We start from the raw sequence: 24,541 nt of genomic DNA on the forward strand, positions 1-24,541 counted from the left end.
TTTGTTCTGTGGTCAGATGAAGTCTCTTGCCAGCAGTAATTTCCCTTTTGGTGTGGAGCTGTGAGGAAAGCAGTTGCCATTTGAGGTCACTGAGCTGCACTGGAGCCCCTCTCCCCTGCTGCAGAGTTGCTCAGTGGCTCTGTGGCAATCCCCTGCAGCTCTGCAGGGCTGCTCAGCTGTGCATGGGGGGCAGGTGGAGTGTTCAGCTGAGCAGAAATAGGCAGAGACTGGGGATTTCCACCAACACAGCTTTTCTCTAGCAGAACTTGTTTTTCTACCTGTCTTGGGGTGGTTTGGCAGAAATGAATAATTGCCACCTTTGTTTCTTTGCAGCCTGTTCCAGCACTACTGCTACGCTCGAGGGGGCATGCGCCACACCTCCTACACTTGCATCTGTGGCAGGTAAGAGAATGATTTACACTGAACTGAGCAGGCTTTAGAGTCAGCTTCCCTCTGGGTATTTTTAAAATTGGTCCTTTTAGGCGTATCATGTGTTTGCAAATGCCACCAGAGTGAGTTCTGACCTGTTTTCTCACTGGAAAAGACAAAGAGAGGTGGGTGGTTGCCTGTGTCTCCTGAAGACATAACGTGGCAATAGAGTTTGCTGCACCCCAGAGGTTCCCAATGGCTGCTCCTGCTGCTGCCAAGATCATGTTTATGCTCACCCCTGTGCTGCACTTGGCTTTTTTTATTGAATAGCACCATGGAGAGGGGCTTTACAGCTATTCTCTGTTGCTCAGAAATACTTTATTTGAAATACACCTTAAGTGTATTTCTTATCATCTTCAAAATTCTTTGTCTCAAAGATTAGGATGCAATTGAACTAATATTTTTGGAATTTGGAATTTTTTGCTCTCTCTGCTTCTTGCTGAGCAGCTAGTGTTGAAGGTTACTGTGTTTGGGAAAGGAGTATAAAAGTTCTCCCTGCAGTTGTAGAAATGCACAAGAGAACAGTGTGGGACACATGCTGAACAACAGCTGTGTGCTTCATGCGGAGATTAATCTTACTTAGTGGAATTAATCTAATCAGAGATGTATGACAGTGAAATGAGCCATATATGTTGGTATATATGTTCCACTTGTTCTGCTGCTACTCAGAAACATTTGCCCTCCACTGAAGTCACATACACTTACAAAAGATAATTTTTATGTTAATGACAATAATTCTATATTGCTTTGAAGGTAATAAGAACAATTAGCACCTTCACTTCTTTCTGCAGTTTACTCAATTGCTTATTTGTAAATGCAATTTTCCAATTTATATGCAAAATTGCAGCAGGAGCATGAGCAGTTTTATGGCAAATTGTGTATCTAAATTGTCTGAAAAGTTTCCTGGTTTAAGTACCATTGTATAACTTGAGAATTAACATCCCAGGGAAATAAGACTCCATCTCTAAGCTTTTGTCACAGACAGTCATGGTGTGATTTTTCACAGCCATGCAGACTTCACATTGACTCAGAGTGGATCAGAACCTGCTGCAGGATCTGCTTTGGGTGCTGGTGGTCAAATAATTTTGTTAAAGCTACAGAAATGCCCAGTCAATGTTTGTGTGGTGGCTCCTGGTGAACTGTGGGACTGCAAACCCAGGACCTGCATTACACCCCAGAGGAGAAAAGCTCCAACAGCAGCTCAGAATTGAGTACAGACAGGAGCTCCTGGGTGTCCTGTCCTGCTCTGCAGGGCATGGGGGTGCAATTAGAGCTGCCTCTGAGCTATTGGAGGATTTAAATCACAGAGAAGGGCTGTCCTTGGAATGCCATATCCAAACATTTTTTTCTTACCATCTGCCATTGTATCCTACCACTAGAAGTGCAGACAAACATGATTTTTTAAAAAAATTAGTTACATGAGATAGCAATTTACAGACTAAGGTCTTTGTATTCTATGTTCTGACTATGAGTGATGAAGTAAGAATGAATAATATTAACAGTTTTAAGCTAGCTCCTAATAAATGAATGAATTCAATTAACATAATAATGGCAAAAATAATAGACATTTTTTAATACTGTGAGAATGTCATGCATTGTAAATATTTCACTTAACTACATTTACAGCTAAAAATAACTTTTGCAATTAGGATTTTTGAATATTTTATTCTATTCATGTTGAATTTTATATTTTCCTGAACACACTTAAAATGGGAATATTTTGACAGGATCTTTCCTTTTTAGATTACAGGCCTGATAATATTTTCCATAGAAAAGAATAATCCTTTTAAATAAAAAGCAAGTTTGTTATTCTTTTTTTTTTTTAATATGGTGATTAAGCTGAAAATCAGGAGTAATCAATGCAATATTTCAGTACAGAAATAAACCACTTGTCATGTGATGGGTGCATTTAGTTATTGCTGTCCCTGTGCAGTGTTACATTCTTGAGGAGATGCTAAATGAATATTTGGTGTGACCAGAAGTGCTCAATGTGTTGACTGTTACTATGAGAATAGTAACACACATTGATGAGTGTGACAGGGTGTTACCTTTTGAGATCAGTCCTGAAGTCAGTGATATTTCAAAAGCTGCCAGCTGGGGAGTGGTTTGGAGTGCAGACCTCACTGAGTGTCATGGAAGGAGAATCGGAGCATTTGTTAAGCATACTTGGATATTTTTGGCACTCATCTACAAAGTGCTGCTTCCAAATGCTAAGGAGTTATTCACTGCAGTGTCTTGGGATACCAAGGAACCGTTTTAACAAATGGGAAAGCAAAGGTAATCCATTCCCATGTCCTGGTGATGCTGGGGTGGGTGGCATCCATTGGGAGCAGAGGTTCCAGCTGGAGTCAGGTGGTGGTGGGGGCATTGGTTTCTCTGGAACCACCACAGAAGCCACCAGCAGCTGCTGCTTGTTGCTCTCTCATCTTAGACTCAGGTTCAGATCTCCTTGACTGATGTCTCTCATCAGGTGCTATCAGTCATCAAGAATAACCCTGTGCAGTGAAATGCCTTCTTCCATCTGAGGGTTGCCGTAAGTGAAGCTTTTTGGACCAGGTTAGGTTATTGTTGAATCAGATTTTCTTTCTTTAACTTCAATACAACTTTTTTAGATCTCATGCCTTAGCATCAACCCTTCTTGCCACTTTTTTGTCTTTCTTCTGGGTTGATTCTATGATGATCTAAATCATGATGGAAATAAGTTCCTGTTTTATTCAATGGTCTTTTGTTTTTTCTTTAGATGTTCTTAATATAGAGCTACTAGCTACACTTTTTGTAGTGCTTGATGTTCAGCATAGTCCTGTTCTTAAAATATTGCTGACATTTCTCCTCCTTCTTCTAATGATTTGTCTTCAGGGTGCTTTCTGATCTCAAATGCATCTTGGGGGATTATTTTCCTTTGCTAGTAATCAGAATCTCTTCCTGCATTTTGCATTCTCAGTGGTGTTAATTTGCACCTCTTCTGCTGCTTGGTGCAATTCTTTCTGGAACTAACATGTCTTTGACACCAGTTAGAAGCAAGTTATTAAAGGAATAAAAATGGAACAAAATTGAATAAAATGGAATAAAGATGGAATAAAAACAGGAACCTCTTGGAGGATTTTCCAGGTTGGCTGCCTGAAGGTGAGCATTGGCAGCCTCATGTGTGGTGATTTTCAGAGGTGCTGACCAAAAGGAAGGCAGTGATGCCAGTGATCCTCACCTCCCACAGTGCTTCATCATAAACTGCAACTTGGCACTGCAGTGCTAGACCTTGCAACTGGTGCCTCTTGGAAGAGAAAGAAGTAGCTTTACATGAGTCTCATTTGCTTTCATTTGCTTGAGTGATAAAGTTCTGGAATGGCTGCCCGGGGAGGTGGTGGAGTCTCCCCATCCCTGGGTGTGTTTAACAAAGCCTGGATGTGGCACTGGGTGCCAGGGTTTAGTTGAGGTGTTGGGGCTGGGTTGGACTTCTGATCTTGAAGATCTCTTCCAACCCAGTGATTCTGTGAATTCTGTGCTTTGTCAGTGGCTGGGGATTTTGTTTAATTGTTTTAAAGCCACCTTGAAAGGCTTACTGAATCAGTGTGAACAATTTCTGGCTAACTGTAGCATTTACCTTGTGGGTACACATCATTTCTGCAGCATTCTCCAGAAGCATCTTCCTGCCTTCATCTCAGGACAGGGGTAGAGATGCAGCCTGCAGGGGAGATTGGGTGTGCTCCTCTTAGCAGGAACCCACTGGAGATTTCCATATCTCTGTCCTAATTTGGGTCAGTAGTGCATGTGTGAGTCAAGCTCTCCCACTCATCCTCAGCTGCAGGGCCTGCTCAGAGCCAGGGATCAGTCCTTCAGTGCACATGCTGGTTTTGTTTTGGGTGAGAAGCAGTTGGGGAGTTTTCAAGGGCAGGTTGGCTCTGCCTGGTTGCTAATGGGTGTGAGCCCAGGGTACCTGCCCAGAGCCAGCCAGGGGAGCACACCCTCTCATGCCAATAAATCCCTGAAATGCAGATGGTGTGCAGATCTGGTCCTCAGCACCAACTGTGCTCCCTGTGCTGTGATCCCCTGTGTGTGACAAAGCCAAGATGTGCCTGACAGATCAGGAGCCTCCAATGCCAAGAAAGATTGTGCCTGCTCAATGCTTCACCGACGGTGCTGAAAAACAGATTCTTCATGCAGCTCCCTCACAGTTGGTGCTGAGCCTAACAGAAATATTTTGTAAACTAAAACCTTTACATTAAAATTTGCAAAAGAAACCCCTCATCTTTGTATTTGCAATGTGTTTTGTTGAAAGCATTTGTGCAGTTGTCAAATGTGAGTATATGACTTATTTATGCACTGGTATGGTGTTTGTCACTGGGGGTGCCAGCACATCTTGATAAGTAAACGAGCTGTCTGCAAATACATAAGCATGGACTCATGCCCTTAAGGTTCATGATAATTTCTTAAAAGTTGATCATAAATATATGCATGTGCTGTTTGATTCTCCTACTTTATCCCCAGTATTGGAGGGAGATAAGGAATAGTATCTGCAGCTGAAATCCTGGCAAACTGCTGTGGAGTGTGGGTGTGCACACCAGCTGTTGGTTGTCGTAGTTGAGATGGAGACAATACAAACAACACACCCCATGTAGTAGATAGGGTCAGGCGCTCGGAAAATCTCGCAATGTCACAGAAAGCAGCAGGATTCCTCTCCCCCTAACGCCTATTGATAAGAGATCACCCAAGAATGCAGTCCCCCCTAACATTAGTAACTTTCGACTCCTTATTAACCAATTACAGTAAAGTAAGACCCCCTGACATAAAGAAAAACTTTCCCGAGTATAAAACCCGACGAGACGAGACAATAAAAGCCTTTAGACCGTCCACCATACTGGTGCCTGCGTGTGTTCTCAGCCCGAGTAACCCTAAAGAGTTTGAGTCGCCGTGCCGTTTCCTCAGAACCAAGTCGCCTTGCCTTGCATCAGAAGACAACAACCCCATTTTCAGAAGGTTTCAAACCTGTTTTTATTATAGCATGGATGATTTTTATACATTCTTACAAAACTCGTAAGTTTACACTTTACTCATTGGTCAGGAGAGACAAAGTGCTCATTGGAACAGGCAGTTGCAGGTTTCTCTTATTTATCCTTCTTTCTTTCTTGGTTTCTGTGTCAATGACCTTGTAGGAAATTCTTTCAGGGATAAACATGGATCTTCTTATCAGACTTCTCTCTGGCTCACAGAAGTCACTGTAAAACCTCTTCCACAGTTGATACTTTGTATTATTTCTTGTGGTTTTCCTTAACACCAAACAGTGTCATGCAAGGTCATTCTAGTTACTTCCATGTGCCATCATCCCAAAATTTCAACCCTGCACCTGGGAAGCAGTTCCTGAGGCAGAGGAGCAGTCAGGGGCAGGAGCTCTGCCCCCCTGTCCCCTGCTGGGAGAGCTCAGCTCCCACTGCACACCCTGCCTGGCACAGCACACCTTTTCCTTTCATTGCACTCCATTGCTCTATTACAGATCTTTTCTTCAGATAGAGCAAACTCATTTTGAAAGTGTCCTGGTGTGGAAAATATTCCACCAGTGCCCAGGAGACAGAACATCTCAGAAAGAAGTTTATGTCTGTCTGCATCTTGTATACAGGCTTTCTGGGTCCATTTTTAGCTATCTGCACAGCTGCAGAGGTTCTCAAGTCCAGCATCCAGCCAGTTGTGAAACTGTGCTTAAACCATTGGACCAGCATCACAAAATGAATGTATTGCAGCCTTAGTTCTTAGGGCTTTTTAACTCTTGATTTAACAACTTTTAACTGTTCTAAATTTTTCTGTTTGGAGTGTGTATAATTTTATGAAGTACACTTTGTATCAGAAAATCATCCCTGTCATTCTGAAATATCACCTTTCGCTGTCTTATTACATAGTTAAAAAATACTTAATAATAAATACTTACTGTTTTCAAAATATCAATGTAGAATTATTCAGGTTGTAAGAACCCTCTGAGATCATCCAGTCCATCCATTAACCCAACAGAGCCAAGTTCACTGCTAAACTGTGTCCACAGCTGTGCCACAGCTACATGTATTATTAAATACTTCCAGGGACACAGTCCAGCCAATTTAGATAGGGAGCCTGCAGTAACTTTCTGCTTTCTACTCCATGATCATTGTTTATGAAATTATCTGTATGACTGATGATCTTTTATCACAAGTACTTAATGTGTCTTGAAGGTAATCTCTTTTTGGATACAGTGCATGCTCACTGTTTTTGTAATTGCACACATCAGAAGTCTAAGATGAGAAGTGTGTCAGATGTCACATTTACTCCAGACACAACAAAAGATTGATTGAAATTGAGCCTCAGATTCCTGACATCCAAGATACAAAGCTGTTCCAGCATCACAGCTTGAAAGAACCAAATTTGAGCAGGGTGACCAGTGAAAGGTTTTGATTAAAGCTGAGGTGCAGCCTGGCAAGTGAGCTGCAGGGGTTGGAGAGAAGCTGCAGTAACCCTGTCCCAACATGGGTATTTTTGGGTGTGATGTAATTCTTCCAGCTTTTTGAAGACAAAAAACAAGAGCATCTCTCTGAGGAGAACAGTAAAAGAAAAATAGGTAGAGCTTGCGATCTTTATCAGCCTTTTAACTGACATTTTATAGACCCAGAGGAATATCAGTAGGCAAGAGAGGATGCCAAGGCCAAATGTAGGTCACTTAGTGGATCATGGAACTTCAGAACAACAGAACAAGTGTCCATCCTTCTCTGGAGCTGTTTTATTCTTGTGAATCAGCAGTTTACTCTGAAAGGTTTCCAGGAATAAAAATCTTTTCTTTGCAATGTGATTTTTCAACAGCAGGTAAGAAGAGAGTGACAGTTTTGATCCCTGCTCCTGCTGCTGGCATTGTGAGCTGGGAATGTTCCCCAAGCAGTGCATCCCTGCAGCAGAGCCCACCTGTGGCCATGCCAGGGGGCAGCTGGAGCTGTTCCCTCAGACAGCTCAATTCCTCCTGTCCCAGTGATTCCCAGTGTTTCAAATGTCTGATTTTACCCCAGTGGAAGTTAGTTTGTTTTATGCCTCAGACTACTTAACCTTGAATAGGGAAAAATAGCACTAAGTAATTTAAAAAATAAAAACAACAACAACAAAACCCATCAGAAAATAATAAATGGGTGTAAATTGGTAATTTACTTGCACATAATTCTTTCCTTTACACTGTTATGGACATAGGAAATGTTGATCTGAGCTGTGCCCAGCTCTGCTGCACAAATGCTGGGATGGTTACTGCAGCCACACCAGGCAGGGACTGGGACAGCTCTCACAGGCTGCTTTTTGTGTGAATGCACTGATGCTTACAGAGCTCCTTCTTATGTCATATGAATGTGTGTGTTAATGTTTCTTCCACTAATTGTGCCAATTTTCTGTTTGCCCATCAGTGGGGAGAACTCATCTGTTTTGCACTATGGCCATGCTGGAGCCCCAAATGATAAAACTATTGAAGATGGAGACTTGTGGTAAGTAAAGTGTTACAGATTGTTTGGTATTTTTGTTTTGCCACTGCTGTTTCCATACAGGAATTGTCTGTACCCTTAGAAAAAGGATGACTGCATACTGATAAAAAGTCTAAATCTTTAAAATAAAAGGGAGCTTTGCATGTCAGATTATTCTGGTTTCTTCCAAAGGTTCTGTACATCTGCATCTCCGGTTGAAAGGGAGAAGTGTTGTTTCAAAGACTTCTGAACCAGAGGCACTTAGAATTGAGTTTAAGACATTGCTGTATTCTAAGTACAAGGGCAGTTAGGAAATTCATCATTTGAGTTTGCTCTTGGACCTCAGATCCAAACCTCAGCTCTGGTGGTGGGGTGGAGAGTGTTGGCTACTTTTAGAGAATTGCATCAAATTGCAGAATGGATTAGATATTACTAATGCCTATGTGCACACAGACACCCCACAAGATATAGAGATTAAAATATGTGAAGAGATCAAACCCAGGTCAGGGAATGGTGCTTCTTGTTCTGTGATGTGCCAAAAACTCGCTATAAAGATTTCCTTAGAGTTTAGTGATGTGTAATACAGCTGCAAATCCCATGAAGTTTTCTCTATGTGTACTGCATGTCCACATGGTTTGCAGTATCCTGCAGGTGAGAGCAGAGTGAATGAAGCACCAAATACATTCCCATAAATTGAAATACTATTTGTCTATTTGCCTATTTGTCTGATGTGTAATATATAAAATCATAACTTTCACACTTCACCTCCAAAGACATGGGTCAAAACGCCTTTTTTTATAAAAAATGCAGAACTAGTTTTGGAGGAGTTAATCACTGACATTCAGTGGAGGAATTGTATAGAATTACCTTTGTAGCCTGTGCAGGAGGAGTGTAGGTATCTATTTTCACAGTGGAATGTAAATGCAGAAGAAAAGCAAATTAGTATTATCATTGATAAGCTCAAAACCTATTATGGAAAACAAATTGAGTCTCAGAAGTTAAAAAATATGCCTGGTTGGCTAAAGTTCCAGGCACCTTCAGGTGCTGCACAGTGAACTTATGGAATTACAGATAGGTAATTTCTTTATAATACTGTAAAAACTTTTTAAAAAGCTTCTTGTACAATAGTTTATGTATTATCTTCATCTGTGGTTAATATCTTACTAAACCCATCAAATACTAAAGTTAATTTAGTATTGCAGGGCAATATTTTGATTTGTGATTATGTTGTGTTTGAGTAGATAATATGCTATGAGCATTTTTTGATCAGGAAGGACATACCAACATAAAAGTGTATCAGCTGTGTCATTCAATTAAATTTCAAAAGGAAGGTGTGTAGCATACAGGAAATCACAGCATGTGCTACTGAGAGAAGATATGAGAGAGAGAAGATAATGCCACAGAGCATTATCATATCCCAGATTTAAAACTTAGGTCTTTAACACTGAGGGAGACCTCAGGGTGAGGGGTGTGTGCAGGAATCTTTTGCTTACAGTCCCCAAGGACAATTCAGTGCACGGCTGTAGTCCTCCTTAAACCACAAGAGTTCATACAGGACTCTTTGCAAACCCTTCTTTTCTGCAGTACTGGAAAAGTCTTTAAAATATGTTTGGTTTTATCAGCCTCAGGTATCTCAGTGTCAGGAAACCATAACCTACCAAATACATCAATTACTTCAGGGTTTCAAACTGCTGAGCAGCACCTGTGCCTCAACAAAGAGACAAGGTGTGACAGGGTCTGCAATAACCTCCTGCTCTTGGTGAAGACATTTTCAGGTGCCAGCAAAGGCTGCCTCAGAGGCAGGAGTGTTGTATTTGTGGGGTGCCCGTGGTAGGGAGGAATGATAAATCTGACTCCATGCTCTCAGAAGGCTAATTTATTACTTTATGATACTATATTATAATAAAGAATACTATACTAAACTATACTAAAGAATACAGAAAGGATACTTACAGAAGGCTGAAAAGATAATAATGAAAACTCGTGACTCTTTCCAGAGTCCTGACACAGCTTGGCCCTGATTGGCCAAAGAATCAAAACAAATAACATGAAACCAATGAAACAATCACCTGTGGGTAAACAATCTCCAAACACATTCCAAAGCAGCAAAACACAAGAGAAGCAAATCAGATAATTATTGTTTTCCTTTTCCTCTGATGATTCTCAGCTTCCCAGGAGCAAAATCCTGGGCAAAGGGATTTTTCAGAAGATGTGAATGTGACACATGAGCACCTGCCAGGCTCCAGCCACTGCCCTGCCCTTCCCTGGCTGGCACTCAAAGAGCAGACTCTGCTCCACATTGGCTTCTTAGCATTTATCTCAAGGGGGAATAAAGCAATAATAAGAAAAAGTGATTTAATTTCTGTAAAGACAATTTAAAAACACACTTATTTTCCAGAGTTAAAAATAATGATTCAGAAAAAGTCTTGAGGTGCAGCATGCATGAGCAGCATACAAATTCTGAGTGGTTTCACTGTGGGACTTCACAAATGTCTAATTTGGGTGTGGAAGGGTGTGTGTGTGCATACAGAGGAGGCATTAAAATGACAGTGTGCTGATTTGTCTTTGTCTATTAGCATTTGTATATTGGCTTTCAATTAAGCTTTTTAATAGCTATGGGGAGCCCTCTGTTGGATAGTGTTAGAAAGCCCTGAACATGGAGAAAAAATAGACTTTTATTCTTGATGAAAAAGAGTATTTTAAGGGTTATTTCTGTTTCTGCCAGCGTTTTGGCATAACATTGATCTAACTATTCATAGAGTTGTGTGTAATAGAATTGGGAGAGTGGGAATTTGGTGTGATTTTTAATAAATTATTCTGTAGAATTTCATGTCTTTTTCTTAACATTACCTGCTGGATATGAATAACATTCATGGGTTTTGCAGAAATGTGCAGCTCAGTATTTTTATGTACAAAGCAGTGCAGTAAGTATCATAAATAAGTCAACTAAGCACCTGAATATTAGAAAAAACACATTTGGAAAACTAAGGCTTTGCTTCTGTGAAATGCTTGAGTGCATGCATCACTGGCTTTTTAGAAAGTGTAAGTAACAAGGATTTAATTGTTAAAAGAAGATCATAGGCCAAAACACTTGTGCTATTGCATTTTTATTTCTTTTTTAAGGCTGTTATTCTGACTTCTTTGTCAAAAGCTGTGGAAGGTTTAGAAAAGCCTGGCTTTAAAATGTTTTTTTCTTAAATTAACCTGTATCAAGTGGGTTTATTGCTTCTGTAAGAAGCTGGTATGGAATTATATCTCTGAGAGTGCATCATAATCCACACTTTTTATAGGTACAGCTTCAGCACTAAAAGATCCCAGTGCAAAACAAAGGACTGTCAAGGGAATTTCTGGCACTCCTTGTTAATACACATTGTCTTGCTAAGCAGGGCTATCCTTTTCAATCTGTTAAATATTGAAATAGCTGTCTAACACAAAGCACTGTGATTGACAGAGAAAGAAATCAGTATTTTTAGGGAGGTTTAGGTGTTCAGGATACAGATATTTAACTGGTATGGATATTAAAAGCAAATATTGCAATAGCACCAAATCAGTATTTTGTATAAATGATTCATGTACTATAGCATTCTGTGGTGAACATGGAAATTATCAATTTGCCCTAAACCAAACACTTTCCCTAAGCAGGTGCCTGTTTCTGTGATCATAAAGGTCATCCAGATAAATGGGGTAGGCTGAGTCACCATTGTAGGCACTTGGCCCTTTTACTCACTATTAACTTTAAATAAAATCTTCTACTTGGAATGTAGCAAATCACAGCTGGCAGTGATGATGTATGGCCACGCTGTTCACAAATTCTGATTTTCTTCTGTCATCTTAAAGCTCTGACAGCTTGGATTGGAGCTGAGCCCTGGGCTGAGGTTCACTGCATCCTCTCCAGGTTTTGCATTACTAATGGGATGCCAAGACCCTTTTGTTTCTGTACTGAGGCATTTGGTAGTGGGGAAAGTGGAGTCACAAGCTAAATACTTGTTGTAGTTTGCAATCTCCTGCCTTGCACTCAAGAGGCTTCCAGCATTTTGGAAAACCAAAGGTCTTTCAGAGTTTGGTGAGGAGTAGAATGAAATTGAAAGCTGCTACTCAAGAAGACAATAACCCAAATAAATAGAAGGAGTAGAGAGCTGAGTCCTTTAGGCACAAATCAAATGTGCACCTGGGAGTCCTGCTCAGAGAATGGCAGCCCCACATGGTAAATGTCTCATGAGCAGCTGGCTTTTGTTCACACTGCAGGAAGATGTTGGGTCAATATTGGTTACAGGGCCCCTGTGGGAGGTGGGAACTCTGGTTTCAGCTCTCCTAAACAGATCCTTGACTTTGGCTGGAAGTGCTGACCTGACCCTGGGAAACAGCATCCAGTTCAGTAGGAGCCAGTGTGCTTCAATGATAAGTGTTGGCTCAACAAATCAGCATCTGCCACCAGAGAAATTAAAGCTTCCTTAAAAATAATGGAAGCAAATTGCCTTGAGTCCTCCTTTCTCCTGCTGCCCTTGCCCTGCAGGGGTCACACCCTGGCTGGGGAGAGAGGGCAGGGAGGGGACAACAATGAGCATCAGCAAGGGGCAGGGCAGACGTCTCTGCTCACCTTTGCAGTCTGCTGGTTTGTTCTAGAAACCTGAAGTGTATATTTTATGTTTTGATTTGAGTAGTTTCTGAGTAAAATTGGAGTTTATTGCATTGTTGGCTCTGGCAGGCTGACTTTGTGGTTTCCTGGCATTGCCACGTGCCAAACTCATGGCAGGAGTTGATTGTTCTGTTGCAGTTGATCAGCAGGGCTCCTGCAGTGTTTGGCAAATAAAAAATGCTTCTGTGATCCTAAATTAAACATTGATTCGTCATGATGAGGCTTACACTTAAATAATAGAAATGTAAGAAAATCAGCCTGATTTAACTGAAATCAGATGTAGCTGAAATAGATACAGCTGTTACCTAGGGTGCCTTCCTGCAGGTGTCGTGGGTTGCAGGTCTTGGTGTTTTTATGGCATCTGCCAAATGTACCTCAGTGAAAATTCAGCACTTTGGAAACAACTCTCATAGGCAGGTTCACTGACCTTCAAGCACTTAATAACATTTTTGGGGGTTAGTAGGTCCATTTTGGCTTTGCAAAATAATGAAAATAATTGTCTATTCTGCTGAAAAAAAAAATCAAAAAATCAACATTTTGAAATATCCTCCTCAGTTACAGTGTTAATGAAGAGCAGACCCCAAGGATGACAGGCACTCACCTGGGCTGGGGCAGCTGCAGGGGACCCTGCTCCTCCCTGGAGCCAGGGCCAGAGTGTGATTTATGAAGAGGACTGAGGTGAAAGCATAAATAAGGGGAGTACAACCAGCATCAACTGCTTGGGAAGTGTAGCAGACCTAGGAGAGAATCCATTAACCTTGTATTCACAGTGGGACTATCTATTATTTATAAAATAAAACTAGCTTTTAGAAGTTTAAATAGAAGCAGGTTGGATCATCAGAGGATGGATTTCATTTTATTTGACTGTTTATTTTAACACTCACATAATTGCTTATTGATTACTTATTTTATTGAAATAATTTATAGATTTCAATGACAGTACAGTGTCCTTGGTGAAACAGAATCTCTCTCAATGCTGTTCTCATGATGTGCCATCACTGCTGTGGATGACAGTAAAACAAGTTTTACCTGGAAATAGTTTTATTGCTTTCAGGTACTAGAAAACTTTGTAAGTGTCACAAAACCAAACACATCTGTCATAAAAGTCCAACGTTTGTATAATGTTAAATGATTTAAGTGTGTCTTGGCTGTATCAACAAGCATGGCTATTTGCTGAGTCAATGATAGAGCTGGGGATATGGAAAACTGTCTAGAATTCAGAAAGCCTTTATCTGAATGCTTTAACTCTGAGGCATATTTTTGTTTCTACTTCTTTCCTCAATATCCCAGTGCAAATTTAAATCATCAGAATCATACTGACAGCAGGGGGCACTGAAAGAAGAGCTGTGGAGAGAAGGGAGCTTTGCCCAAGTTTTCATTTTGGCAACATCGTGCCCTTGCCAGAGCAAACACTCAGCAGCCCTCTGGGAGCACTGCCTCTACATGCTTGCATTCTGCTCAAGCTGTCAGACTTGGGTTTGTTTCCTTCCATTTGGCACTTGGATGTAGCTTTTGGTGTTTTCTTTGTATTATTACCTGTGGTGCTCTCAAAAGATCCTCCTAGCACTCTCCTATTGTCATTTCAGAGGATTTGTTCATCACAGGGAGTTTTTCCTGGCTGCAAGTGCAGGTAGTTGGGGAAGTTTGTTCTGGATGAAGCAGAGAGGGAAGATGTTGAATGTTTGGGGCTGTTTATTTTTAATGGCTAAAAGGGAGAAAGGACAGTTTTTAACCTCCCTGGGGTGGCTGGTCACTCCAGGGTGTGTGTTAGGGTTAGTTGGAGATCAGGGAAAGGTTCTGCTTCCCCCAGAGGTGCTGGCACTGCCCAGGCTCCAGGGAATGGGCACAGCCCTGAGGCTGCCTGAGCTCCAGGAGGGTTTGGACACTAGGGATGGACAGGGGGATTGCTGGGGGGTCTGGGCAGGGACAGGGGCTGGACTGGGTGATCCTTTTGTGTCCCTTCCAACTCAGCCTATTCTGTGATTCTGTGAAGAATATCACAGAAGAAAGTGGCTTCATGCAAGAGCCTGCCAGATTCAGTTGTTCATGACTAAGCCTTCTATCAGCTAAAATAAAAGTTACTTTGCTGATTTTAATTCTTTGACCTCAAAGCATAATACACAGTATTCTATAACGAAAAGATTTGTCAATTCATGTATAATCCATATGTATTTATCTTTTATATATGCAGACACCATGCATGTGCAGTATAGATATTGCATTGAAACTATATTCACATATTTATTGTAATATTGTACAGCTTTATTTGTAGGAAATGCACTATTCTCTTCATTGGAATAATAAGTGTAAGACTTTCTCTGAGGACTGAATCATTATTTCAGGAAGATATTTTCAGGCTGTCATTTATTTCAGGAAAATATTGGAAAATTTTCAGTAAATCAAGAAAAGATTTAGGTGAGTTTGAAAAAGGTGTACCAGAAAAGATGATCAAAGTTTGCTGTATCTGTTTTTCAAACTCTTTTTGGAATTCTCAGTATTTTATCAAGTTGCACAATACTAATATCAACCTAGAACCAAAACTCATTTGTCCAGGTGGGGGCAATGTTGTATTTTAAAAGCAGGAACTGACCCTCTTTTTCCATCAGATAATAGAAGTCTTTCTTTTTCCAACCCAAGTTCTTCAGTGTCTGCTATTAAAACCATCTATCCTATGGTACAAAATATTGTATTTATTACTTCTTGAAAGCACAGCTTGTAAGATCTCAGGATGTTCATGTGTCAGATGTAAATGCTCAACCATTTTATGTGGGTGGGACCAGTATTTTCATTTGGCCTTGTGCACTTTTATGCATTTTGAAGTTCAGTGCTGTAATAATATGCAAAAATTATGGTTAGCTTTAACTTTTCAGTCTGCAGTTTTGAAACAGCTTGTTGGTAATGGCTTTATTTCTAATAATAATACAAAGTACATTGCTGCTACTTACTGGTTGATTGCAAAATTAACTGGCTATCCATTTCTGGAATAATTCCTTTGGCCTGATTCCTCTGGTTTGATTTAATATTTACTGTTTTCATCAAGTGTAGGTATTTTTCATTTTGTTGTACCTATGGACTATATTAATTTTATGCTAATTCAGAAAAATTGAATTTGATTAAAAACAGAGAAATGTATTTGCTAGAATTAACAATAATTTTGCTGTAATTGAATGGCTTCTGTTAGTACTGGTTAATTCAGACTGTGAGGTTGCTTTCTGTCAGAAATAAGAATAAGCCTATTCACCAAAGCTCAGATCACTAAGTCTTAGTAGTGTGTTTGCTCTAACAAATTTTAGCTTTTCTCTAAGTGCTGTATTATAGTCTGCCTTGTAATTTTTGCTGTCTATAATGTACGTGAAATGTCTTTTTAATTGTCAGCTGTGAGTTTTATCTGTCATAGTTTTAGCATAGCATTCCCAGCATATTCTGAAAAAAACCTGGCTGCTGTTGGAACCTGTAATGTACTTTTTGTGGTGGTCTTTAACACAAACACACATGCAGTGTGGTAGAAGTACTCTTGATGGATGTTGCTTGTGCTGGATGGAATTCAGTAGCAAAATCCTTTTCATTGGTGTGGGGAAGTGAATTGGGTAGGTCAAAATGCAGTTTTAGTGGGAGTCTGCCTGGCTTTTAAACCACTCCAAGTCCCCAGCACAACCTCAGTGTGCTGGCCCTGAAGCAGAGGTAATTCCCAGTGCTTGTATCAGGTCAGTGTCAGTTCTTCCCTTGTGTCTGTCCAGAGAATCTCATTGCCCACAGCAGGGGCACAGTCTGGTAGAGCCTCAGATGGGGGTTTATTTTAACACTCACACAATTGCTTATTGATTACTTATTTATGAGCCCCTGTTCAGGGCAGGACTATTCCTAATTGCAATTGCCTACAATCCACTTCAGGTGCTGCCATGAGGAGTGGATGTTTCCTTCAAACAGGAAAGAAATGTTCTTACAGGCAAAATAACCTGCTCAGCTGGGCAATAGGCAGCCTCCTTTTTGGAAATACTGGCTGCTATCTTCACTGCTGTGCACTTAGCTTGAGCTTTTGGGCATGCCCATGGAAAGGCTAGCAACTTCTTCTCAGGGGTTTTTCATTCAGTTGTCAGCTTCTATAGAGTATTCTAAAGCTCTTGTGTGTTGTGTTCCATTGGAGAACTGATAATTTGGAGGTTGCCTGACCAATCAACAAAAAACCCAAGTGAACCTGTGCCATTGGACACTGGCCCAGTTTTCATCATGGAAAACATTGAAAGTGTTTTACTTTCATGGGCACATGTGTGTGAGCATGCCCACACACGTAAGAAAACGTGACAATATTTACAGTAAGATCATGAAGTAACATCTGCCCCTTCACGTGTTCAGCTGCTCTCCAGTGGCTGTTTGTCAGGGCAGCACAGGTCAGAGTGCCCAGACACAGCTGCTGGAAGCCAAGCCTTGTAGTTCTGACTGCCAGCACCCAAGAATCATGGCCTGGTTTGGAAGTATCAAACTTTTACAATTCACTTTCAGTACCTCCCACTTCTCAGCAGACATCTAGAAATGGACTGGTTTAGTCAACTGCAGCCATTCAGTGACTTCCAAATGGAGCTGTGCTGTTCTTACCCTGTCAGGTGAGACACATCCTGGTGAGGAGCCTGTGAGCTTTGCTGCTGTTGTGTTGATTGGGAAGCAGGCAGCTGCTTCCAGGTTTCTCCCTGGATGCTCCCTCTCTTCCTGCAGCTCTGGATTCCTTGCTCCCTGTTGGAGCAGTCATTTGCAGCCATAAGTGCCCCAGATACTGCCTTTGCAGTGGGGAGGCTCCTCATGGATGGAAACTAGCCAGAACTTGGAGTTTGCTGCCACCTCTGCTGATTTTTCAGCAAATTGTCTCTGCTAAAGAGAGTACTGCTGAAGAGAGTGACTTGAGAGGCTTAGTAAATGTATCTGTTAAAAAGGGATAATAAGTAGGGCAGTAAAGACAGAAAAAAGAACTCATCCACTCAGCAAAAAGACAAGTCAGATAGGTAACCCTGTCATCAGAACTTCCCCTGAGCCTGCTCCTGCTCTCTGGCACACTGTCAGAGGGATCTGGCTGAGGTTTGCAGCTGCCTTCTGCATCCTGTGGAGCCCTCACAGGTCCTTCCCCCAGCCCAGTACGGTGTTCCCAGTACTTGTGATTTGTGTACAGCCCCTCTGTATCAGAAACATCCCTCTGCTTTAGCTGAAACTCTGAGAATGGCACTTGGGGTGAATTTATCTGTGAACAAGCCAGTCTGGAGATTTTTTGGCTCTTTGCTCTGGGCAAACTTAACATTTTTAAGAAGGCATTAATGCAAACTGCATGGGGATAGAAGAGAGCTTATATTTTGTCATGGAAATTGATTGTTTTAGTGCAGAAACTTAAGGATCTCATCTTAGATTTATTCAAGACATAAATGCTGTAAGCAAGGGACTCCTTCTTAGCCTGTGGTGAAAATAGCAATCTTACTAGTGTACATGGGTGTTTACTGAACCAGCTCTTGCATGCAGCTCATTGGTAAATTCAGTGAGATTTAGATTCCATGTCCTATGAGAGGAATGGATCTGAAGGTCTGCTTGGCACAAACCATTGTAAGAGAGGACATTCCCACACTCTGTTGTTGGTTTTCTGTCAGCATCAGGGCTGAAGCAGCAGAGCAGGGGCACAGCTCCCCCCAGCACACTGCTGCTCTGATTCTGTGAGCCAGATTCTCTGATTGTGTCCTGTGTGACAGTGAGGGGAAACCCTGAGCAGTGCAGGCACCAACACCCACTGAAGCTTTTGTGTTCAGTTGTTTTATTTTCTTTTTATTTTTAATCCAGCCAGCTCAGACTTTTGTCTATTCTTGCTACAGCCACTGAAGTCTCTGTAGGTGGAATTGTAGAGATCCAGGCAGGCAATCCTCTCTCCTTCAAAATTCAGTGTAGACAGAGATATTTATTTTTATTACACTCTAACTGAGCAAAGTTTAGTTAGTGGTGGATTTTGTCATCTTCTGTGAGAAGAGTTTGAGACAAAACTCCCTTAATCTTTGAGATAGTTTGGGAAAGCCTGTGAAGTGAGACAGTGGTACGAGATGAGCAATGATAGAAAAGTCATGGAGAGGGTAGACAAGATGAAAAGAGTTGAAGAGAAACAGCAAGTGTGGGAGCCCATGGTTACCTGACTTGCAGCTGGGTGGAGAGCAGCCATGCAGTGTAAGTACATTTACCTGGCTGGCTGCAGCCTCTCCTTTTGAACAGGAGGCTTAAACAAAAACTTGATTTCCTGTGAATATCCAGAATCAAATCTCCTACACAAAAAGTATTCTCCAACACTTTTTAAAGGTTATTCTTGACTCCAGGAGCGCTGATGACAAAAAGCTGGCTTTAAACCAGTGAGCCAAGCCTGGCTTCAAGACAGAGCCAGTACAAGTTCCTTGTCTGCCATGTCAGATGGAAGTTGGTAACTGCAAGGCTTCTCTCAAAAAACCTCTTCCTGAGCAGGGTAGGACTATTCACTATGCTGTCCCAATTCTCTTTTGGGGTTTGTGATCTTATCTTACCTGGTGTTGCTTTTTTAATTGATAACTCTTGGCTAGTTAAGATACAAATGTATGAAAGAGTGTGTGTCACTTATCTCTCTGTTTTCTTCCTTGTGATATCATTTACATTAATTCATTCTTGTGGTCTCCTATTAAACCACCCTATTTCCACATCAGCTGGCCTGTTTCCAAAACATATCTCATAGAAATGCTGATACCTAGTTCCCTTAAGCTTGAAATTGCCTTAGAAGTGTTTAACCAAACAAACAGTTGGATTTTGTGAGTGTGTGAATACTTAAGGATTTAATTGCTGCATGAGGTGTAAAGCACAGAGTGCTCTCTGTGAACTCAGAGCAGAGTGTGCTGAGATCACACAGCATAAACCTCCAGCTGGGGGTGACTTGCTTTTATGGCAGTAAGAGGAAGACAAAACTGTGTGTACCTTTATTCCTGCTGTCCTAAAACTGGCTGGCACCATTTCATTGGTGTGTTGGTTAGTAATGGCTCAAACCCCTAAAACCACAGTAAGTGTTGCTGAGTAAAGTGCTTCAGTTTTCACACCTGTTCAACCTGAGGAGTGAGGAGGGCACTGTAAGATAGGGCAATATCAGTTTTCTAATTGCTAGTGTTGCAAACCCAGCCAGGGGAAGGGAAGATTTTGTCCTGAGAACAGACTGGGGAGGAGCTGGGCTGCAGGTGGGTGATGCTCAGTGGGACACTGGGTCGGGGTGCACTGCGCAAGGACATCCACCTGGGTCTCACCCCAGTCATCACTCTGCCACATTAACAGCTGCACAAGAGTAATTCTTTTATAACCATGAGGAGATCCAGCTATGAGTGTACAGATCAAGCAGCTCTGTGGAACAGGAAGGTGACAGCTTTATGTGGGAGTAGATGTAGGCTTCCCAAAAAATGCCTGCGAGAGCTTGTCTTTGGGTTGGGTTGGTGCTTGGATCATAACAATTCCTACACATGGCTCAGATATCCCAAATAAAGTATTGCTTCCCATTGTGATATTGGCCATAATTTGCTTCATTGCCTGGCAGTTTCAAATTATTTGACAATAAAAGTGTCAGCAAGCCTATAAAAGTAAAACACATGCTTAAAGGAAGATGATGCTTTATTTTTGAAAAATGGTATACAGTGACTTTATGGAGAAAAGAACTATGACTTTTTATAGTCCACAGTGTTCAAATTTAAAGTGTTACACAAAGTGTTCGTGGTGCTTCACAGTCAAAGGTTAAGAAAGCTAAAATCAGTATCAAAATGCATATTATTTTTCTTGGCTTGAAAGCAAGAAATGTAACTATAAATCTGCATTTTGTGGTGCCAATATTCTGTGAAAGCAACACAGCCATGTCTTACTCATGTGTTTTGTTTCAGAGGGAAAGGAGGGGAAAGGAGCTTTTGTGCATCACGTTGTGTTTCAGTTCCAGCATTGACTTACAAACCTGTATTCATTTTAAAATTGACAGGACTTGAAATATTTCCTCCAAACTTCCCTGCTGGGTTCCTGCGCGGGGAGCAGAGCCCCAGTTGTGTTGTGCATGGCAGAATGCTGCAGGGACTTGCTGGGAAGGGCTGCTCTGAGGAGGGGCATGTCCAGCCAAGCCTGTCTGCACTGCTGTGGCATGTCACACACGTCTCCTTCTTTTTGACTATGATACTGGTTTATGTGCAAAATGATTTAAACTTGTGGGTTTGTGTTTTTCCCTGTGAAAGTAATTAAATGCTGTTAGTTATTTTTGAAGGTGGTTTATAAAGCAGGCAGAAGGAACCTTGTATTCCAATGCTGTTGGCTAATGTTGGATTACTGGTTCATTCTGTCAGTAGAACAACTGGCATGTTATCTGATTTTTCTTATATTTTACATTGTTCAGTTTTAGTTAGTAATGTTTACAGTATTTTGCAATATGCTTTGTAGCAAGGATTGTGTACACACACAGAACTGAAGCCTCCACTGGGAGAGCTATGTCCACAATTCCAAGAAGTTTAGACTGTTTTTGCTATGCATCTTTTACTTATGGTATGGCTTCCTGATTATTCTAGAAAATAAATTGAAACAGTAGCATAGAGTTTCCATGGGGTGCTCAGGTCTTCTGGCTGTTAAATCTGCTTTATACATTATCATTTTCACCCTGAAATAAAGGTGTTTGTTGCTTTTGCTCACAACAAAATGATGCAAAGCAGGACCAGCTTTCTCTCAGAAGGCTTTGAAAGAGATTGAGCTGGCCTCCTGAGCTCCAAGCTGAATCAATGAACAGTTTGACATAAAACCCAATGTCTCACTTTGGTCAGCAACACTCCTCTGATCAGCATCCCTTTCCAATGCCTCAGAAACCTGACAGTCTCAGCCTTATCATCTCATTGAAATCAGCAATTCACAATTGTGTTCTTGCTGCAGAAGGAGTGGTGAAAGGGTATTTTTAGAATGAAGTTTTTCATCATTCAGCAGAAAACTGAACTCACAGTTAAGTTTTGTCATACAAAATGGAAAGTATATGCAATGTATATGTAATGATGACATACACAGGCTGCTACATGTGCAGCACTTAATTCATCTAAAAGGGAGATGTGATAGGGTTTGGTGAATGTTTATGGTATTATTGCATATGTTGTTCTGTTTTTAAACAGCTCTTAAGAGGTAAGCTATAGATCAAGATGCCTGTAGGCCTGTTTTCATTTCTGCATTTAATTTGTTTATATTGCTGCTGCATTTGATAACATTCCAAATAACATTAAGTAGTTGTTTCTGTATGTGACCCTTTTAAGACCACACTACCAGACAGGTAATTTTGTACATGCAGTTGAGAACAAACTAGAATGCACTAGTAGTATCTTTTTCAATTTACCATCTAATTTCAGTGTAAAATAAATGTGCTTTTTATAAGGAACCTTCCTTTACAAATTTTTTTTCTGGTTAGTCAAAAGGAAAAGATAGTAGCTGTCAAGCATTTTATTTGATTTGATATAAATGTGCTTCACCATTTATTTTGCCTGGCAAGCAAATACATGAAACTGGGATCTTCTCAGGCTCCCATTATTTTCTCAGTATAACTACAATATTTTGGCTATTTCCATGTCTTGGGCAACATTTTAGCTAATGGATATGTTCCCAACTGAAGTTAAATGGAAGAGAATTCCTGATAAGAGCCAAAATATCTCCCAGATGTCCCATTTGGTTTGGATGCTTTCTCACTGAAGCATACAGGCTGGATGGTCTGTGGTGGAATTTGAAAGATCATCTTCCCTCATGTCTCCTCTTGTCTGGAAGCCAAGAGACTGAACAAATGGTGCTTCCAAGCTTGTGAGCCTTGTTTTGGTGTACCATCAGCTTTGTGATATTTTTTTTCCATTCAGTTCTCCTGTAATTCAAACATTATTTAACAGCCATTGAGTGATGAATGGGTTTGAGAAAATGCTGATAATTGTAAGGTTAAAGACATAGGTAAAATTCTGCCTCTGGTAAGTTCAGAATAACTACTTTGCAGGGTAAAATATACAATAAAATACACAAAGCATAGCAATTTCCAGTAGACGTGTTCAGGGAGTTCTCAAGTTGTCACAGCTTTAGTGTCACCCTGCTGAAGTGGCATTTACACTTGTAAGTGCAACAGTTAGGCCACAGAACTGCTGCACAGCCCACAGAGCATCTTGAAACTTGATTTGTGACTTTGAAAGGCTCAGTCTGGGATGGGTTCAAAGGTTCAGAACTGATCTGTTTCTTGTTGGTACATTACAGCATGTAGCAGCTTCTTCCATGATTCCCAGTTGCTGCTGACACTACTTTTCTGTGTCTGTAGATTTTTTTATGTGGCTCTTTAGTAATTTTTAGAAGTGAGTCTAACCATAAAATCAAAACTTAGGCAGTGTTGATGGGGTTTCTGATTTTGAGGTTTGGCCAGGCTGGTTTACAGTTCCTGTTCTGGTGTCCAAACGGGGTTTTTTCAGCTTGACATTTCCTGCCAGTTTTGTATCTTTTTTCAACTAGCAAATTTCTGATTTAACTTTCCATATTCCATATTTAGGTGAATGACTGTGGTGTGTGCACCAGCCTGGTAACACAGATAATTGTGCTCTCTCTCTGAGCTCTCTCCTGAGGAGCTGCTGCTGCAGCTTTAAGGCTCTTGCAGCTGCAGCCACTGGGGCAGTTCCTGATGTTCCAGTCCTGCAAGTCTCTGCAGCTGAGCCTTGCCCAGTCTGGGGAGGCTGGCAAAGACTCCAGGCAGGGCAGAGACTCACTCAGGGCAGAGATTTGTTCATGGAGGAAATTGTAGAGTGGATTTGAAAAGTTCTTAGAGTAAATCTTCATGTGGCTGTGTGTGCAATGAAGCAAGAAGAGCCCTAGCCCTGCTGAAATATTCTTCAGTTTTCTCATGATTGCCTTTGTTTACTCACTGTGCGTTGCTTTCAGTGCAGTTGTGTTGGAAATGGTGATCAGCTACAGCAGAGTGTGATAGCAATTTCTGTGGTAGTTTATATTTGTCCTTACCTAGTCACACATGCTGCTTGGGGACAGAGCCACACTGCAGAGTTTTCCTCATTGCTGCTGTAATTAGGACTCAGTGGCAGAGAGGCTGCCCCAGAGGAGTGCCCTGCCTTCTGCTTGTGCTGCTGACTGACCCTGCTGTGAAAAAGCAGCAAGAGGAGGAAAACTCCAAGGTTTCCAAGCACAGTGAAGGAAAATCATATTTCTTATGGTGATTTCCTTGGGGTGGTTGGAAGAAGACTTAAATTCACAGATTTCAACTCTGACTCATTACCACAGAAATCAGGAGGTCACACTAATACTCAAGATCAAAATCTTGTATGTAAAATGTGCCTTCCTGCAATCAATACATGATGAACCAAGGGGGTTATTTGCTCAAGTGTTGTCTGGTCCAAATGGTTATTTGGTTATTTACTGATTTCTGATCCTTCTGAAGGCACTGCAATGCCTTATCCAGCAGGCTTGAGAAGCATGGTACTGCAAATGTCTCACATAGTCCTCACAAGGTGTAGAGTCCCACTTGCTGTTCTTGTGGCTTGATTTCTGGCAGCTGAGCAATCAGTGGTGAGTCATTTAGTCATGTATAGAATAAATACACTTCTCAAGGGGTAAGCCAGGTTCTTTGGCCCCATAAAAAAGCACTGCATAATTTCTTTCTTCTGCCTCTGATGCAGAGAGCTGTACTGGGTGTACTTTTATGGTTGGCTCTTTCCATAATCCTTGTTCCATTAACATTTCTCTGTTAAGTGGAATTCTGTATTGGAAGCTGGATGCTGTATGTGGTGCTAGCATTTTTCAGGAAAGAAAAAAGGATATGTTTTTTCTTCTGAGAAGAATTCCTAGAAACTGGAACTGAGAAGTTTAAAGTGGATTCTTCATCTACTTTTTATCTTCCTTTCTGTGTTCTCTGAGCATTCCCATGCTGAGCAGCACAGCCCATAAGGGTGTCCCTTTAAGCCATATGGAATGCAGACACCCTTCTGCCAGGGGATTCCAAGGGACTGACACCCTGCTTTACTTAGGGTTC

General features: G+C 41.2%; 1 protein-coding gene across 1 annotated transcript in view; it reads left to right on the top strand.

Annotated features, from left to right (window-relative positions):
* PEPD (peptidase D) overlaps positions 1–24,541 on the top strand; it is a 148,678-nt gene that overhangs the window by 83,357 nt on the left and 40,780 nt on the right. Inside the window, exons 10-11 of the mRNA XM_058813545.1 lie at positions 334–402; positions 7,824–7,901. Coding sequence (XP_058669528.1) covers positions 334–402; positions 7,824–7,901 — 147 coding nt within the window. The remainder of the gene's footprint in view (positions 1–333; positions 403–7,823; positions 7,902–24,541) is intronic.

The sequence above is a fragment of the Ammospiza caudacuta genome, chromosome 13 (assembly GCF_027887145.1).
Source record: "Ammospiza caudacuta isolate bAmmCau1 chromosome 13, bAmmCau1.pri, whole genome shotgun sequence".
NCBI classification, from domain to species: Eukaryota; Metazoa; Chordata; class Aves; order Passeriformes; family Passerellidae; genus Ammospiza; species Ammospiza caudacuta.